Raw genomic sequence first — 19,465 nt, forward strand, 5'->3', positions numbered from 1 at the left:
TAATTTAGTCATGAGGAGAGTATAAGTAATGATAATTTGGCTCTGAAATAGAAACTTGCGTAACTGTGCTGGCCTCAGGTGACTTGGTGCTGCAGTGAGTTGATAGTAGCATTAGTAGTTGTGGTAGGAGGAGGAATTCACCTTAAGGCTAAGTTTTTTGTTAAGATGGTAAATTCTATCGTGCAGAAAGGACCTCTAGTGACGCTGCAATGCGAATTCTCACATGTAGATATGGGGGTATAGGGCAAAATCATTGTATAGGTTTTTCTTCCTCTGAATGGACAGAGTCTTCCGAATCTGGCTTCAGAATCTGGATTCTTATTTACTCATCTAGTCTAGGAATACCTAAAACCAAAAACTACTTGGAAGACAAATCTCTTGTTTAGGGGGGGGGGGGGACTGAATAGTTTCACTTTAAGCATTTTTGATAAGTGTTTGTTTTCCAGATGAACATCAGAGACTAAATGCAAGCAAAATTCTCTGAAGTTTTTCTTAAAAATAAAAAAGGGACTCTATTTAAAACCGCCACTGTTTTATTTGCTTATAAAAGTCTAAGTAATTAGTTGGGCATCGTGGAACGATAGTAAATAGACTTATGACCTATATTTTTAATGTGTTTTCGCGATGTGGAAGGGTTGTTTTCTGCTGTAAAATTTGTAGGAATTAAGATTCTCGTTGCATGGACCGTGCCTTTTGTCCCCTGGATATTATTTCTCACAATACATTTTTTTTTTAATTTTTTATGATTTTGACATAACAGCGATTCAGTATTATTATGAAACGTCATTAGAACGTTGGTGATCTGCTTCGTTGAACGTTGGCTTCTTTCAACAAGCTTTTATTTAATATTGTGGCTGTGACAAGACGTCAATAGAAAGTTTCAATTATTTTTCAATACGTTCCAACGTTTCAGTATCGCGACTTTGAGTCGACAATTGTCGATACAACGTTCCACTTTTAGTAGCTCGTTCTAACGTTCCTATATTTTGTTTTGATGTTCAATACTAGACACTACCTACTGATTTAGTGAAAATATCTTTTGTTTTAGAGTGTTTCGATACGTTTTTAGGTTTTTGAGCGTTTTTTTGTGTCTTGGTTGCTCTTCGTAAATTATTTTGGGCAAATGCAATGGAAATATGGGTTATTACCATCCCTGAAAGAATGGAGTGTTTTTTATTTTCCTATAATCTCAACAATTCTTATCATTGAGTATGATTCAAATTTAATGATTTATTGATACCTTTATTGTCCACAACTCACACAAATGACACAACACGACACAAATAAGATTTTTTTGTTTTTTAATTTCAATTTTGTTTATCGCAGGACTGAAGTCGAGTGATTTTCCTGTTCATTTAATAGATATGTATATGTGTTATAAAAATAAACTTTGATTGGCGATTGTTGGTAATCGGCTAAAGATAATCAGTAATTGGTTTATCAGGCAATAAATTGAAACGTCCAGACAAGGTTTGACTGAGCGTAATTTTTATTGTGCTCGATTTTAACATCTTCGTATTCTTAGACTTAGAACAAAGACAGGTATATGCACAAGAGTGTCAATTTTTTTTTTTTTTGGGAGGGGGGGGGGCAATTTCCCCTATGACTTTGAAAATACTTTTCTTTCGCATCTTCGCTACAAATCCAAAGAAAAAATTCTTGCTCCTTTTCTATCTTTTCGTGGATTGGCCTCTCTGTACATACCCATGAATAAAATGGAGGGGGATTAAGTTAGAAGAAAAATTGAGAATTGTAGGGAATCATTGGAAAATGAATAAGTTATATAGAGCTCTAGTCTCTCACTCTGCTTAAATAGATTTAGATAGAGTTGACAGTTATGGTCTATCTTAAGAGAAGCCTCAGTCAGAGGTGCGTCTATTCCAAGTTAAATATTATCAGGGAGGCTTTCTCCAGAAGTTGTGAAATGATGCGTTATATTAGAAAAAAAAATTAAGCTCAACAAATCTAATCTTCTTGTATATACTTCCTCCATCCCAATGTTTCCCTGGAGGGTGGTTGGACACAGGTTAAGAATAGAATCTGCCTCCCCCCCCCCCCCCCTCATTCTTGCAATTCAACTGTCTAAAAATCAATTTATATTTCCTGAAGAAAAAAAAACTGTTATGATTAACTTTATCTTGAAGTAACATGGTTGCCAGGAAACCGATGGTCAATTGAAAAGTTGCCAGATAGGAGATATGCAATGCAATTTGCAAGATGACCAACTGATGAATTTCGCCTGGAAGCATTTCGGACAACAATACCAAATAAGTTATCTAGTGATTTTGCTGACAACATCAATGGATGGAGAAGAGCCGATAACTGTATATAGCAAATATAACCAAAAATTATTTTTTTCCAAATTGTCTTTTGATTTTTTGTGGCCAAAATATGGTTCGAATCATTTTTATGCTTTATTTCTTCGTGACTACTGCTTTATTTATAGTTGCTTTTTGTTTCTCTATTTCCATTTATAGATTAAGTAATAAAAAATGTAGGAGTTCATATTCTTTTCAAGAGCTTTAAATAAAATTAAAAAAAGAAATTTCACATTCTGACCAATGGTCTGCGTTGCGCTGGTACCTATATTAAATTCCTTCGGCCGGGAGTGCAATGCTTTGGTGAGAGGCAATCATCTGACGCTTCCTGTGTTTTCCCCAGATTTCTTCAGATACCCGTAACTTGGTTGTTTTGGTCTTCTTAATTTAAATATTTTCTCCTCCTTTGCTCTAGTCTTTGGATCTCCTTATATTCACTGAACTAAGCTACGGCAAATGATGAATAATCTCGAAATTTTTGTTGTAAGGGATAAATTTCAAAAAAAGATACTAAACATGTGTCACACTATTAAGCACATAATGAGTGCCTGATGTGCTACTGGTATACATGATGTGATATATATGATGATATATAAATACTCATCCGATGACTTTGAAGACATCAGATGGATTTTATGGAATACTTCAATCAGTGAGATGGTTCTAAATACCATTGACTTCTTTAGATGAATTTACGCTTTGAAACCCTGGTTCTATATACATAGTGCTTATGACTCCTGCCTTTGCGGGCTTTTAAAATAAAGTCTGTCAAATACCAAATGTATTTAACGGAATAAATCCCTCAAAGAGGTGGTTCTAAATACCGTTTGCTTTCATCAAATGACTTAATCCTTCCTAATCCACATCCAATGCACGAAGTGTTAATGATTCCTCTGTTTGTGGACTCGTGAAATACAATCTGCCAAGCATCATATCACTCTAATGTAATAACTCCTTCAAACAGATGGTTCTAAATACCGTTTGCTCTCATCAAATGAATTTATCCTTCAAAATCCACGACCCACAAAGTGCTAACGACTCCTCTCTTCGTGGGCTCTTAAATTTCGATCTGATCGGCCAAGCATCGGATGACTTAATGTAATAACTCCCTCAAAGAGATGGTTCTAAATACTGATTGCTCTCATCAAATGAATATATCCTTCCAAATACACGTCCTATCCACAAATTGCTTACGGCCCCTCTTTGTTTGGGCTTCCAAAATGCAGTCTTTCAAGTACCAGATGACTAATGTAATAACTTTCTCAAAGAGATGGTTCTAAATACCATTTGCTTTCATCAGATGACTTTATCCTTCCAAACCTAAATGTTATCCACAAAGTACTATCGGCTCCTCTCTTTGTGGGCTTCCAAAATGCAATTTTTCAAGTACCAGATGACTTTGATGCAATAAATTTCTCAAAGCGATGGTTCTAAATACCGTTCGCTTTCATCAGATGCCTTCACCCTTCCAATCCACGTCCAATGTGCGAAGTGCTAACGGTTCCTCTCTTTGCGGACTCTTGAAATACATTCTGCCAATCATCAGATGACTTTGATGAAGTAAATCCCTCAAAGAGGTGGTTCTAAATACCCTTTGCTCTCATCAAATGACTTTATCCTTCCAAATCTGTGTCCTATCCAGAAAGTGCTAACGACTCCTCTCTTTATGGACTCTTAAAATACGATCTGGTCTGTCAAGCATCATATGACTTTAATGTAATAACTCCCTCAAAGAGATGGTTCTAAATATCATTTGCTCTTATCAAATAATTTTATCCTTTCAAATCCACGTCCTATCCACAAAGTGCTAACGATTCCTCTCTCTGTGAGCACTTAAAATTTGATCTGATCTGTGCAATATGCAATAACTCCCTCAAAGAGATGGTTCTAAATACCGTTTACTTTCGTCAAATGACTTTTTCCTTCCAAGTCCAAGTGCTATCCACAAAGTGCAATCAGCTCCTCTCTTTTTGGGCTCTTAAAATACAATCTTTCCAAATCCAAGTGCTATCCACGAAGTGCTACCGGCTCCTCTATTTGTGGGCTCTTAAAATACGATAAGATTTGTCAATCGTCAGATGAGTTTAACGTAATAACTCCCTCAAAGAGATGGTTTTCAATACCGTTTGCTCTCATCAAATGACTTTATCCTTCCAAATCCACATCTTATCCACAAACGGCTAATGTCTCCTCTCTTTGTGGACTCTTAAAATACGATCTGGTCTGTTAAGCATCAGATGACTTTAATATAATGAGTTCCTCAAAGAATTGGTTCTAAATAACGTTTGCTTTCATCAGATGATTTTATACTCCGAAATCCAAGTGCTATCCAGAAAGTGATATTGGCTCCTCTCTTTCTGGGCTTCTAAAATGCAATCTTTCAAGCATTAGATGACTTTAATGTAATAAATCCCTCAAAGAGGTGGTTCTAAATATCGTTCGATTTCATCAGCTTACTTTATCGGTCGAGATTCAAGTACTATCCACAAAATGCCATTGGCTCCTCTCCTTGTGGGTTTTTAAAATAAATTCTGATCGTTCAATCAACAGATGACTAATGTATAGACTCGCAATCTGTTACTTCATTTTGAGGTGCAAAATACGGGTACTTTCTGAGTTGGTTTAGGCTGGCTATTCCAAACAAGATAATACACAGTGAAGGAATAACAGCTTTTTACCGAGTGAGTGAAAGGAATTTGGAAATTACTCTAGATCCAGAATTCGTTCGAAGGACAAGATAATGATCCTCTTGTGTTGAAGGACATTGTGATGTTTTTGTTTGTTTTTTTTAGCCATTTTCAGTTTGTGATATTCATTTCCTCGGTTGGTAGTTCGTTAGCGTGTGCTTTGAAAAAAGGCTAATTACCTGTTTTGGTGGAGAGCTTTGAAGAATAAACATCTCTTTTTGAAAATCTTCGCCTTTAGTGAATTTAAATAGTGAAAAGGATTCCTGATTGAGACTAATTTTAGGACTTGGGTGCTTATTGTTGGTTGCTGTGGTAAATATTGCCAGTGATATTATACAATATATTTACGAATGTTATATGTTTGTCATCTAACTCTTCTTTTTTGTTCAGGTATCAGCTGATGCTTCAATGTTTTTCTGCACAACCAGACTGTCGTCCACCTGTCGAAAACATAATTGCGAACCTTTCTGGTCTTCTTGCAGTTGCTATGAGATCTGATGTTGATTTTGACACTCGCTGGGATAGACTGCAACGTCAATTCTCAGCGTTTAGTGATAGCGCAAGTGCCGATGAAAGCCTCTTTGGCATGCCTAATTTTGAAGAGTCTTTAAAAGCTGAGCATTCGAAAGCAAGAGTAGCTAGTGATGATGATCTGGCCTATGCGGAAAAGGTCAATGAAGCGTTAAGGACGTTGGATCAAGCCCTTAATTTAGAAGAAGGAGAAATTAAGCCGAAGTTTGATTTGGGATTAGCGGTTTTAAGTAACCCCTTCGGCCCTACTACTTTAGAGACTCAACAGCTTAATAGTTTGACCCCAAGTTATTTAGAAGTGGAAGAGCGTGCCGAGCGTGGGGAATTTGAGAATCTCGTACGTGAAAAATCTAGATCTGTTACTGACTTAATGAGATTGACTCATGTTGAAAATGGATCTGAAAGCTTAAGTTTTACTGATAAAGAGCCTCTACCAGATAAGGAATTTCCTGATAAAATTAGTCCATTAAAATTCATCGTCAATACTAGTGATACAGTTTTGAATAGTAGTTATTTTGAAAGCCCAGTCCGTGACAATGTTTTCACAAGTACGCCTCAGGGCTCATATCATGACATTAGTGATCAAAAAGATTTCTCATCTATAAATCTTTCTATGTCAAGGCAGGATATTGATATTCCAGATTTATTGGAAGTTTCCCCCGAAAGACGTAGTGAAACTCTAGATCTGATTAGCAATGCCCCTGAACTAAGTTTTAAGGTCGAGAATGATGTAGGTTGTGAAGATAGTTGTGAACAAGTGTTGCCATCTTGTGAAATGGAAGGTTCTAGTCACGTGATTGAAATTAATTATAATGCAGGGAAACCGTTATTGACCCCCATTTTAGAGGAATCTCAAAGTCTGTCTTCAGAGTCCAGCCTTAAAGAGGTCGGCTATAATCAAAATCATGATTTAAAAGAGGTTGGGGAGGATTTTGTCTCCGATTCTTTAAAGAAAGTCTCTTCATTGCCAAAGACCTATTCTGGAGTAGAAAATTCTAACACAAGTTATTTAGAATCAAATCCTAAACCTCCTTCGTCTCCTAGCCTCCGTAATGATACGATTAATAATTACTCTCTAATGCCTACTATAGAGAGGCAGTTCAGTATCAGTTTGTCCCAGAAAGATGCTGATGATAATACAAAAATTACGGATGGGGAATTTTCATCTAAAATGTCGACGGATAATATTCCTACAGAAGGTATGGCCATAATCCCAGAATTCTCTAGTAACGAAATTTTTACTACCGGCTCTTTACCTCAATCACTTGATCACGCTGATTCCGAATCTTTTGAGAATGAGCAGCAAAAAGCTAAAGATATTTCCACAGTTTTGAACAATACGTGGGCTGCAGTTATGTCAAATAAAAAGAATGCAAACGACATTTTATCTAAAGTTTCTTCAGCAAAGGAGCTATTACTTCAATGTGAGTCTACGATTCTTGGCGAAATGATACTTGTCTCTGATGCATTACCCTCTAAAGCAAATGATGACAATCAAGAACACAGCGCGCAAACCCAAACCGTAGGTTTGGGTGAGTTAGAATGTGGCGAGGAAGAAGTTTTGAATTCAAAAGAGAGATCTTGTTCACCAGAAAGTGGTGATGATATCACAGAAAGCAAGGATTGGACAAGTGATGTTTCAAGTACTGATGATGAATTTGATACTGCTGGAGATGGTAGTATATCCACTGGTGGCATCTTTATCTGGAAGGTATGTATTGATTTTTTAATTAAAAAAAAAAATATCAAAAAGGTTTGCAGTGACATCAAAATCTGTTGGCCATCATAAACCGTTTTTTATAATATGTTTAAAAAGTGCACTTTAGTGGTGTAACATCATATAAAGTTGGACTGAAATGGTCATGATACAAATTGATTGTTTAGTTGTCAAATTTTGTAATGCAGACAACAACTAAAAAATTTATAAAGAAAAAGATGTATTGTTGTTTATAATTATAACATAATTACAATAGATAAAATTCGTCAATTATTATAATATAATAACTGTAATCATTATCAGAACAGTCAATAATTATTGTGGCATATATAATAATTATATATGTTATATTATAGTGTGTATAATTACAGTATAATTATAACATACTTTTTTTTTAACACAAACCACATATAAGATTTTTTGCCTCTCTATAAATGTTTAATATGGGACATGTAGTGTAGAGTAATTCACTTTGTTCATAAAGTTCAATGCGAAAACAATCGACTAGAAACTATTTAGTAATTCCCTTACATTTTACAGTATATAGAAATTGCAAACAAGGAGAACTCTAGGCTAAGATACCGTTCTGGTTGAGTTACCCATTAGGTCAAAACTTCCTCTTTGGTGATATATTTGAATTTACTTATTTACTTATTATACTTATTATTACTTATTTACTTATTATTTGCATTTACTATAGTTACAATTCGACAATTATTATATTATAATAATTGTAGTCATTATAATAGTCAATAATTATTATAGCATATATAATAATTATATATGTTCTATTATAGTGTGTATAATTACAGTATAATCATAACATGATTATTTTTTCCTCTTGTTTCATAAGCTCTGTGTTTGAATATGCCTACACAAAATTCCCATTATTGGCTCCTTTTTGTAGAACTGGAATTTAATTTAATCAATCAACTACAATAAATTTTGCTCGTGTAGCAATTTCAGCTATGATATTAGACAAAACATATTTAGACGCAGTGGGGGGGGGGGAAGGGGGTAGTTCTATTGTCTGCCTTATCTAGAAATTTAAGTCATTGGAAAATATAGAGAAAGAAAAGATTATTCTGATTCAGTTGACTAACTGAGAAACAAAGATTTTGGTAGAATTACGAGTTATGTCAATAATTTTTGTTGACAATTTGTTTATGTTTTCATTTATACTTTGGGCTCTGTTTCTAGTAATAATTACATATATGAAACTTTTTAGAAATTTCCACTCCCTCCTCTTTTATACGATACCTCGGTCGAGACTTTATTCTTAAGCAGGACTTTACGGGTTATAGAAAGTGAGAATTTACTTTAGGACAATGGAACCATTGGAGAGGTATTTGAATAAAGGTATAAATACCTTTGCTGCGAATGGAACAGAGGTAAACTGACATTTTTAACAGAGAAGAGATGCAAGAATTGAATCTAGGCGAGGGAATCCTCATACAAAAAGTTACGAAAAAATCTTGAAATTTCTTTCAAATTGTCATTTTGGGCCTTCCTGGCCCATGTACCAGGAAGCAGAAAGGGACAAATAACGCATTTTGAACTTTAGTTGTCCTTGCCCCCCCCCCTCTCCAACAAATTTTCAACTTGATTCCCCAGTCGCAAGGTAAAACAGGGCAGGCATATCAAAACAATAATTTTGGAATGAATGATTTACGAAGAAATAAAAATATCCCTCCATTTTTATACAGATTTTGTCTTGTATTGATTTTTACTAGATTAAATAATTGTAGAATAAAAGAATTAAAATGTATCTTATATGATAAAAAAATAATTTTTTTTTGGATTAATACTGTTTTCAAAAAATGTGGTTTTTGGTCCAAAAAAGAATATATTTTCAATAAATTTCCGAATTCCGAAAGAATCATATACACCCTTAATGTGGGTATAATTCTCAGATTTTTTTGAGGAAAATCTGGGTGTCCGCACTCCACCTTTTTGGTACTCAACTTATTCAACATGCAACTGGCTACAAAAATTTGCAAACTTATTCCTGTGAATGTTATTTTCCGATAAAACTAGAGGAATGACATTAAAGAAAACGTGATTTACCACAGCTTGCTTTTAAATAGGTCTTAGATAGGGCCTACATCTAATAAGTTCTATTTCACATAAAGATCTTTGTTGGCCGACTTCTTCAGGCTCAAGACGACGACCGTTCGATTTAGAATTTTGTGCCAATTAAGCAAGCGAGACTTCTTAGGTAGTCTCTATGGGTCATAATGAGAAAAATTTTGAGATGGCTAGGAAACATTCCGTGGAGGAAGGATGACAGCTTGCCAAAGATCTTTTTTTTTTCGGCCAATCATCTAGGGCCGAAAGAAAAGCAGGGCATATCCGAATGGGATATGGGATAATGGGATATCCGAAATATACAATAAACATTAAACACAAAATCGCCCAGGGAAGGCGCAATGCACATGATGACAGACGGCTACAATCAAGGTCATAAGCAAAGACTTAATGGAAATTGGAACTTCTTGGAGTGTGTAAAGAGGGGAGTTTTGAATAGATCGGGATGGAGTAGGAACATGCTCAGCCTTATTGGCCTCAGGGGGCTTGGTGCTGCAGCGAGTTGTTAATAGTAGTAGTTTGGTGTATTTTTTATAGAAAAATTAACTACAGGATTAAATAAACGAAAAAATATTAAATAAGCGATACTAAAATAATCTGTATTATTTTAAAAATATATAATAGATATGTTCTGTATTTTAAAATGTTATGTTACAGTTATTGGTTGCTTCCGTAGAGATGAAATTTGATTGGGTCAATTAAACATGCAAAATTGTTACTCTTAAATGATATTCGTGTCTCAAATAGTCGTGGTGTAACTAACCTTGGTAGTTATCCTTTCTGTAATAAATAATTATTGTAAATGCCTAAAGAAGATTTTTTGAAGGTTATTTCTGCTGAAACACAATTTAACAGGTCAAATCCAAAACCAAGATAGGGCCCTGAAGAAATTCCCTAGTTGGAACATTATTAATCACGTGTTCATTGGAAAGGGATGCCAGGTTTGAAAAGAAAAAGTTTTGGTTACAGAATAGTATAAGTAAAATAAAACTACAAACTTATAACATCAGGATTTTTTCTTAAATCTTTTTCAACCAAAATAGCAAAGAAAAGTTGTTTTTCAATGAAAAATCTAGAGAGGTGGGAGGCAAAAACTCCTGGGGTTAATTGCCCTCCCCCCCCCCGTTGGGCACCCCTTGATTAAGGATGTCTATTGTATAAATGAGAAATAGTTATGTTCAGTCTCTAAGTTGACAGCTGAATTTTAAAGTTACATGCTTCTTCTATAACTGCGTCTAATCGAATTTTATATGTGTCTTCTATTTTATATGTTTCTCGTTATATCTTATATGTTTGTTTGTTTTACATATTCGGTGTTATATGTTCTTATGTGGTCTATGTTATATTTTTTGTCTATGTTCTATTTTTCTTATATGTCTTCTGTGTTTTTTCTATGTTATATTTTATATGTTCTTGTTATGTTTTATGTTTCGTGTTCATGTGTGGTCTATGTTATATGTTTCTTCTATGCTCTATGCTTATTCTGTGTCTTCATGTTTCTTCTATAACGGTGTCTAATCTGATTTTAGGAGCCACTACAGAATGAAAATGAAGAAAAACATTTTGAAGATGACGAATTTGATGAACAGAAGGAAGAAGACCTCCAATCGTTTGTGCCTTCCACATGGAACTCTAGTCGAACACCAACAAAATCAGCTTTGAAAAGTCCTGAACACACCTTGGAGAGTTCAGTGAGTTTTTTTTTGTCCTGCTACCATTGCCCAAATTTTAGCACTAGGGGTAAGGTCCCTCCTAAATACCCTGATAAGAGCTCCAGCATAGGCACGTTTTGCCTACGAAACTCGTATTACAGGCTATTTATTGAAGTTGTTTCACTTTTGCTAACGAAATAAGAAAAAACTAGTAGATCAGACAATTTCCAAAAGTCGCATTCAGTTCACAAAAGAACCATAAATATCGTCTGATTTCTGATCTTCAAATAATGCGTTAAACTGCTTCTAAATAATGTTTTCCTAATATTTCTGTCTTTTAATGTGTTTCTTGAAAGTTATGGGAATTTGAATTCAAGGAGATTCAATATAAGGCGAAGTCAAAAGATGTATAAACTTTTTTATCACCTGTATTAATTTCTTTGTGTTTCGCACCAAAAATTGAAACTATTCATAAAATATGAGTGCTGAAGGTAAAGGAATTGACGAAAATTAATCATAGAATTTGTAATCCTCGACATTTTGGCTTTCTCTGGGTAAAAAGGGATATTTTGTGGGGCGAAAAGCAGAAAATGCCATGTTGCTTTGGTGCGATCTATTTCGTTACTTAAAAATTGCAGTAAATATGGCGATTTCCGTTCAAATGAGCCCTCTGCTATTATTTTACGGCCACTCCTTCAATGCCAACACCGTTAGGAAAAAAGGAAAAAATGGACCAAGAAAAATGAAGCAAAAAAAAACTGATTTCTCTTGCTGTTTAAGGTTGGGGACTGTAATTCTCCAGGTTGGAGTAATGCTATGCTTGAAGTTTCCACCATTCTTAATGGTTTAGTTATTCATAATGCAAGGGCTTTAGGTGCCAGAGATTTTATTTTACGTATAGTAGCTATTTTTTGTCTGGCCGTGAAAAATGTGTAGTCCTCCCTAACTGGGATTCATCAGATTTTTCCTTGCATTTTCTATGGAGGACCTCAAGGGACTAAATTAGGTCCTTTAGTATTTTTTATTGTTTTAATAATGTTTTACCAAGTTTTGATCTTTTAAATTTGCAGATGATTTGACATTGCCTAACCTCTGTCAAACCTCTAATACTTCAAACGTTACCCTTCAGACTCACTCATCAACAACTTTAAGAATGACCTTTACAATGTTAAACTCAACTTACTATTCCCTCCTTGTTTAAGAATATACCCCATATCAGTAATTAGCTCTGCATACAAAATTTAAATATGGTTAAACTGCTTGGTGTGCAGTTGGACAATGACCTTAAATGGAAATCTGACACTTCATTTACATATTTAAATGTAGTATTTCTCTCCTTAAATTTTTCTATCTATGAATCCAGAACCTTTAAATAATTTATTGTTCTTATATAAGACCCTGTCTTGAATATGCTTGCCCTGTCTGGGACCCTGGGTTGATCATAGACTAATGTTCTAAAATTGATGGTATTCAAAAAGGAGCAATAGAAATTATACTGGAAACGTCCTATACTACATAAGATAAAGGTTTGGCTAGAGTTGAACTTACTACACTGGAATCACTACGTAACATCCTTACCTAAACCTGGTATAAAATTGTAATTTTCTTGTCTGTTTAGGCTTAATTTGTTGGTAAATTTGTGCTACTTATGGGTTTGTTCCTGGTCTCAATTGTCATTAATTTTTACTAATGTTAGTCAAACTAATATTATGATAACGGATTATTAGCAAGTATTTTTATTAGTGTCAGCCTGAAATTGCAGCTGAGAAATTTAGCCCTTAAAATGCTTATGGTGCAAAAAAAATGCTATTTATTCTTCATCAGAAGTAATATTAATTGCTAATAATTTTGCACTATCCGTGTCCTCAGAACGAAAATGGTTGAAGTTATAAGATTTTAAGAAATAATTGTAAGTCAATCAGTTATAAGGAATAATTGATTGCTACTACTACTAACAACTAACCGCAGCACCAAGCTGCCTAAGGCTAACACGGATACGCACGCTCTTCCTTCATCCCAATCTATTAAAAGCCTCCCTCTTTACAACCTCCGAGGAAGTTCCCATTTCTTCAAAATCTTTCTTTAAGACATCCTCCCACCCCAGACGCGGATGACCTGCTTTCTGTTTAGCCCTAGAAGGTTGACCGATAAGGACAATCTTCGACAACCTGTCATTGCTCATCCCCAGAAGGTGCTCATCCGCAGAAGAATTTATAACCATAAATGATAATTGAGTTTCAGGACACATCCTATTGCTTCACCATGTCAGAATAATTAATTGACTCTTTGATATCTGTAAGATGTAGAAATGAAAACAAATCGAGCGGAAAAATAAAAGAAGCTGCTTACCAACAAAAAGAAAAAAAAGATCAATGAGGCTTGTGGAAGCTGAAAGGACCAGGTCATTTTGGTTTTCTTAGATTTCAACATCGAAGCAGTTTACTGACTTAACTTTGTTTAGTCAATGCGGTTTTCCCTTAAAACAAGTAAAAATAACTACAAATATAAAAAAAAATAAAGTTGCTGCATTGTTTTCTTGATCAGATTTTGTATTTTATATATCTTCTATATATATAAAAATAAGTTGTTTGTCTGTGGGTCTGTCGAGTGACGTCATGTCATCATGTCGTCATGATGTTAGTTGTCGTCATGTTTGTTATGACGATGACGTCATTAAAAGTATTTAAGAAAATCGTTCAAAGACAAATTTTTAATTGTAAGAAGATCGTGGACGGAAAAATGTTAATTGTAAAATGACTGAAGAACCTACAATGGCAACAGCCGAGGAAGCTGCTCAAAGAGTCTATGCCAAAAAACTTGCGGCTGATAGAGAAAGTAAGAAAAGAAAGCATGCCGAGGAATCACAAGAACAGCAAGAAAACAGGCTTGCGGCTAAAGAACGCAAAACCGCGCAGTTAGATGAAAATCCACCTGGACAGCGAGAGTCAAAACATATCAAAACTGAAAATGATAGCGATGATGATTGGGTTTGGGATTTTGACTTGGATAAGGTTATCAATGCCTACCAGATTTTAGTTAAAAAAAACAAAGTTTCGGCGATATGTATTTCATAGTGACGCTGAAAAATAAAGAAGAAAAAGAAAACTGAAAAAAGAAAAAAGAAAAAAGGTAAAAAACCAAAAAAAAACTAAAAAGAAAAAAACACTCAAAGAGAAATTACAGACCGGGACACAAATGACGACTGGGACAGAGGGAATATAAATGACGACCGGGACACTCAAAGAGAAATTACAGGCTGGGATACCGGGACACAAATGACGACCGGGACACAGGTATTTAAGAATATCGTTCAAAGACAAATTTTTAATTGTAAGAAGATCGTTGAAAGAGAAATTTCTAATTGTAAAATGACTGAAGAACCTACAATGGCAACACCCGAGGAAGCTGCTCAAAACGAATGTACTCAAGCCGAAGTGGCTGAGTTGGTAAAGCGTTATGTTTCAGGTTCTAGGTCCGAGAGGCTCCAGGTTTGAACCTTTGTTTTAGCATTAATACAAAAGAAGAAAAAACTAAAAAAGGTAAAAACTACAAAAAAAAACTAAAAAGAAAATACTAAAAAAACTAAAAAAGCTAAAAAACTAAAAAAAAAACAAAAAAAAAACAAAAAACTAAAAAAGAAAAAAAAACTAAAAAAAAGGTAAAAACTACAAAAAAACTAAAAAGAAAAAAAAACTAAAAACTAATAAAAAAAACTAAAAACTGAAAAAGAAAAAAAAACTAAAAAAAAGGAAAAAAACTGAAAAATAAAGGAGAAAAAGAAAACTAAAAGCCGGGACACAGGGAATATAAATGACGACCGGGACACTCAAAAAGAGATTACAGGCTGGGACACTGGGACACAAATAACGACCGGGAGATATAAATGACGAACGGGACACTCAAAAATAAATTACAGACCGGGACACCGGGACACAGGGAATATAAATGACGAACGGGACGCTCAAAGAGAAATTACAGATTGGGAAACTGGGACACAAATGACGACCAGGATACTGGGAATGTAAATGACGACCGGGACACAGGGAATGTTCGATTAGCAATCACCATCAACAAAGCTCAAGGGCAATCATTTGAATAATGAGGTATAGATCTGAATACGGATTGTTTTTCCCATGGACAATTTTATGTTGCATGTTCAAGAGTCGGTAAACCTGACAATCTATTTATATGCACAGACAATGGGACATCGAAGAATGTTGTATATTCGCAAGTTTTACGTAGTTAAAAACATATATATGTATATATATATATATATATATATATATATATATATATATATATATATATATATATATATATATATATATATATATATATATATCTATAACGAAAAGAGAAATCTTTTCTCTTTTATCTATATTCACAGGTGGGACATAGGGACACAACTACAATGGCGCGTAACTAATTTGGCGCGTAACGACTTGCGCGTGCGGGGGGGCCCGGGGGGCGCGAAGCGCCCCCACCAACTAGCTGTTGGGGGTAGCTACTTGTTCTATATTTCGTTCTTCGACGTTTTTGTTGTTCATCAATATTTGATATTTTTGGAAACCAATTTGACTAAGTTGACATTAAAATGCACTTATCACAATGCATCTTTGTGTGCGTTCACAATCAATGCAAGTAATGGATCCTTTCTTTCTCTGATTGTTTTTTGAAGTTGGCCAGCTTGGCATGTGAGTAGGTCAAACACAGTTACTGTTTAATCAAACAATGTTCAGATGATTATAAAACAGCTAAAAAGAGGCAAGAATAGTTCCATGTTTGGGTTGGCATTAGGCAGCAGTATACTAATTTCAATCCGGATTCCCTAATATTCGGGAATTTGGAGATACTTGAAGAACTTTGGGGTAGTCATCATTTAATTGAAGCCATCTATCTACCACTGCTACAAATAGCTACTAATAGCTCTTCAAGGGACCACTTTTTCTGAAGCCAACCCCTCCATCTCACTCCTTATAGACCTTCACTCTATAGCCCCCCCCCCCTCCTGTGGAGTTTTGCTTCCTGTAAACCTTTTCTAATAACGTCTTTCTACCACATTCAACACCTCCTTTTTATATTTGGCAAATCTTGATTGCCAAAAGGTACAAGTGTCGGCAACATCGCTAAGACTGGACCTAACCAGTTGTACAGTTAGATTAGACCGCATTCTTACATACCTTGTTACTTGATATAAACATCCAAAGCTCTGGCTTTCCTGTTGAAAATAAAGGTAAGCTGCATATGCGATACTGAACCTAAGTCTAACCTTGATCACCTCATTTGCCAGGCCGCTCCAGTTTCACCTAGAAGTTTCAATTTCTGAAACAATTCCTCATTCCTCTGCTAACAATTCGAAGAGGCACACAAATTGTATTTGAAGTCTTAAGGATTACACTTCATATCTAGCTTATCTATCCTTTCTCTTCGTTAGCATTAATAAACTAAACATATACTATAACTATAAAGATAAACTTTTAACTATAAATATACACTATACTATAAATATTAAAATAAACATAACTATTTTACAGCAGTGCCTTTTCACCAAATGTTCGAGCCCACTTAAATACAGATTACTATGCCTTTTTAAATTGCAAGAAGAACACTAGGGGTGACGTAGCAGTTCCCAATAATAGGTTTAGTTCCTGTATCCATAACCCTATGAGAATACATGGCCCTCTGTTAAAGGAAGCCAGAACCAAGGGAAATTGGGACTTCGAATTTTGATTGCTTGTGAGTGCCTATTTACTGAAAACATTTTTTTTTTCAGATGGATAACTTCAAAGCTTTTAAGCGTTCCTAGGGTCGTTAAATGACGGATTCGTGATAGGATATAATATTAGCTAATACCTTCAAATAAAGCGGGAGAGTTGTATATTTTGTTGTATATCTGTACATTTTATTTAAAACAATCATTTTATATAACATTGAAAATTAATAAAATTCTGACTACAATTTCATCAAATTACTTTTGAGACATAAGGCTCCCACGCGGAACCAATTGCGTTTTTGTTGAAGTTTTCCTAATATTAGGATTTTTATCAAATTAAAGTAAAGACTGACACTAAAACTACAAGCATACAGAAATGACTCTGTTTAGGAGGGGCCTTGTCCCTTCCTAGACCTGCTCTCTTTTCCTTAAACTAAGAACTTTTTTCCCATTACTTTTAGAATGGTTCTTTGAGAAAGTTAAAGAAATATTCTCCACTAACAAATGAAATTTCGCCCTTAAAATCCACTTGGGCAACACCAACAGTCTCTAGATTCATATCTGTCTTCTGTTGGATGATATGATACATCGAGCCAGTGACGCTGTAGAATTTCTGAAGCACTTGGTCGCTTTAAACTATCTAGGTCCAAACAGTTCCTAAGTAAGTCTTGAGACAAACCTGAAATTTTAGAGTCCATCAGTTTCTTGAATATTTCGTGTTTGATGGCACGTGGATGGTAATTTTTGATGAAATCATAAGGGTCTTTGCCAATCAATAGGGCTCCAAGGATTATGCCCAACGACCAAGTGGTTACCGGGTCTATCGTGATGTTCAGCTCCCAGTCGACGTAGCCGAGCTTTTCATCTGCCTTGTCAAATTCTGCGGCAATACTGAAGTCAACAATTTTTATTCTATCATTTTTATCGATAAGAATGTTTTCACATCTTAGAGACCTATGAGCTACACCAGCATGTTTCATCTCCAAAACTGTTATCACAATATGCCGGAAAATATTGGCAACTCTGTATTCACTCAAACATTTGTTTTGGCTGAGGAAGTCCTTCAAAGTTATTGATTCTGGAGGGTATTCCATAACAATCCAGAACTTGTTTCCAATTTTGTAATAATCAAGCATTTTTATACATCCATTTATATCATTCACTAGACTCAAAAAATTGATTTCATTTTCTACATTTAACTTTTGGTTTGATTTAACCTTCTTGACAGCTACACTTCTATTGTCCTCCTTTCTGACCGTAATATAAACACTCCCATATTTACTTTTTCCAAGCTCTTTTTTCGTTAAAATATAACTTCTGCTGAAGCGCTGTCGTTCCATAGAATCATGGCTTCCGCATAGAAGAGGTGCAATACAATTAAGAAAACTCTTCATAACTTCGATTTCAAGCTAATATATAAACAATGTCACTTAATCAAATTCACTTTTGCTTATGATGCTGATGCATTTCGCTGTAGCTATTTATGTGCTTTTTCTATGACGTCATGTTCAATGATTAGGTCATGATCTGAAATGACGTCATGTGTGCCTAAGCTCTATAAAAGAACTTAGTCACTAATAGCAATGGATGCACAAAACCCGCTTAAAAATGATATCAGAGCAAAGCTGACGTCATTATTGGGGAGTTTCTGGCTCTTTTGAAAAATTCTATATATTCGTATTCAGTAAAATTTTATTTTGAAGACTAAGGAAAATACTAATTCCTATTCTTGAATCAGCTATAAATGGCAATTTATTTCTCACTAGCTATTTTGTTTTAGAAACATACTTTTAAACTTTAGAGGACTATGGGGTTTTTTGAGCCCTCTTAGCCCTTTATGTGCTCAAAACGGAATTTGCCCCAGACCTAATTATTTTGTTACGAAAGAGCATAAAAAAGCCATAAAGTGATATAATCTTCATCATAGCCAAATTATCTTGTAAACTGCAAATTTACCAAAATTAATTTTAGTAGTGAGGGGCTGTGAAACTATGAGGAAAAAGGTGTTTCGAGGAGGGGAGGGGTCTTTTCAAATTTTGTAGTTTAATTTGTCGCAAAAATTTGTCTTGTTTTTCGAACAAACAAAGACAACTGTGACAAAATTATGGATTATAAACATGCAATTTATTCCCGAGTTTGGCCCTGAGTTTATGTAGTGTTCAAATATTCAATGAATAGTTCATGTTGATTACATGTATCAGAACGATCCTAGATTAAAAGTAATTTGGGTTCATCACCTGAAATTTAAGTCTACTTTGGTGATTCCTTTAAAAGGAAGTTCAATGGACACAACTCAAGGGGAGATGCTAGCTAATTATTAGACTTGTGAATTATCAGGCCCGAACTTTTTAGCGCTTGCGTCATGATTTTAAATACAAAAAAGATAACCGAAAAGCTATGATAATAGCCTCCAAAACAGGCTTTGATAATGTGTATTTATCAGGCTAATTACCAAATACGATGCTGCTTAAAAGCAGGGCAGATTTCTAAAATAGGCTTCTAAGTTGTAAAAAAAAACCTTCCAACTATGATTTTCAAAATTCTTTGCCGTGAGAATCTGTTGTGATTTGACCCCTACCCTTCCCGTATTTTTTTAATGTTAGCCACTTTTTCTCTGAGAGTAGCTTAATAATTAAGTGATTGACTTGGTCTGTGATTGGTCTGTGACAGACTTTAGCGGGCACGTGATGAACACTGAACATGTATATATTGGCTCAATTATGGAGACTTTTAAAATTCGTATTTTCTAGGGAAATTCA

General features: G+C 34.8%; 1 protein-coding gene across 1 annotated transcript in view; it reads left to right on the plus strand.

Moving 5' to 3' along the window:
* LOC136038197 (uncharacterized) overlaps window positions 1–19,465 on the plus strand; it is a 122,755-nt gene that overhangs the window by 82,326 nt on the left and 20,964 nt on the right. Inside the window, exons 7-8 of the mRNA XM_065721277.1 lie at window positions 5,396–7,247; window positions 10,871–11,032. Coding sequence (XP_065577349.1) covers window positions 5,396–7,247; window positions 10,871–11,032 — 2,014 coding nt within the window. The remainder of the gene's footprint in view (window positions 1–5,395; window positions 7,248–10,870; window positions 11,033–19,465) is intronic.

The sequence above is a fragment of the Artemia franciscana genome, chromosome 17 (genome assembly GCF_032884065.1).
Source record: "Artemia franciscana chromosome 17, ASM3288406v1, whole genome shotgun sequence".
Taxonomy (NCBI): domain Eukaryota; kingdom Metazoa; phylum Arthropoda; class Branchiopoda; order Anostraca; family Artemiidae; genus Artemia; species Artemia franciscana.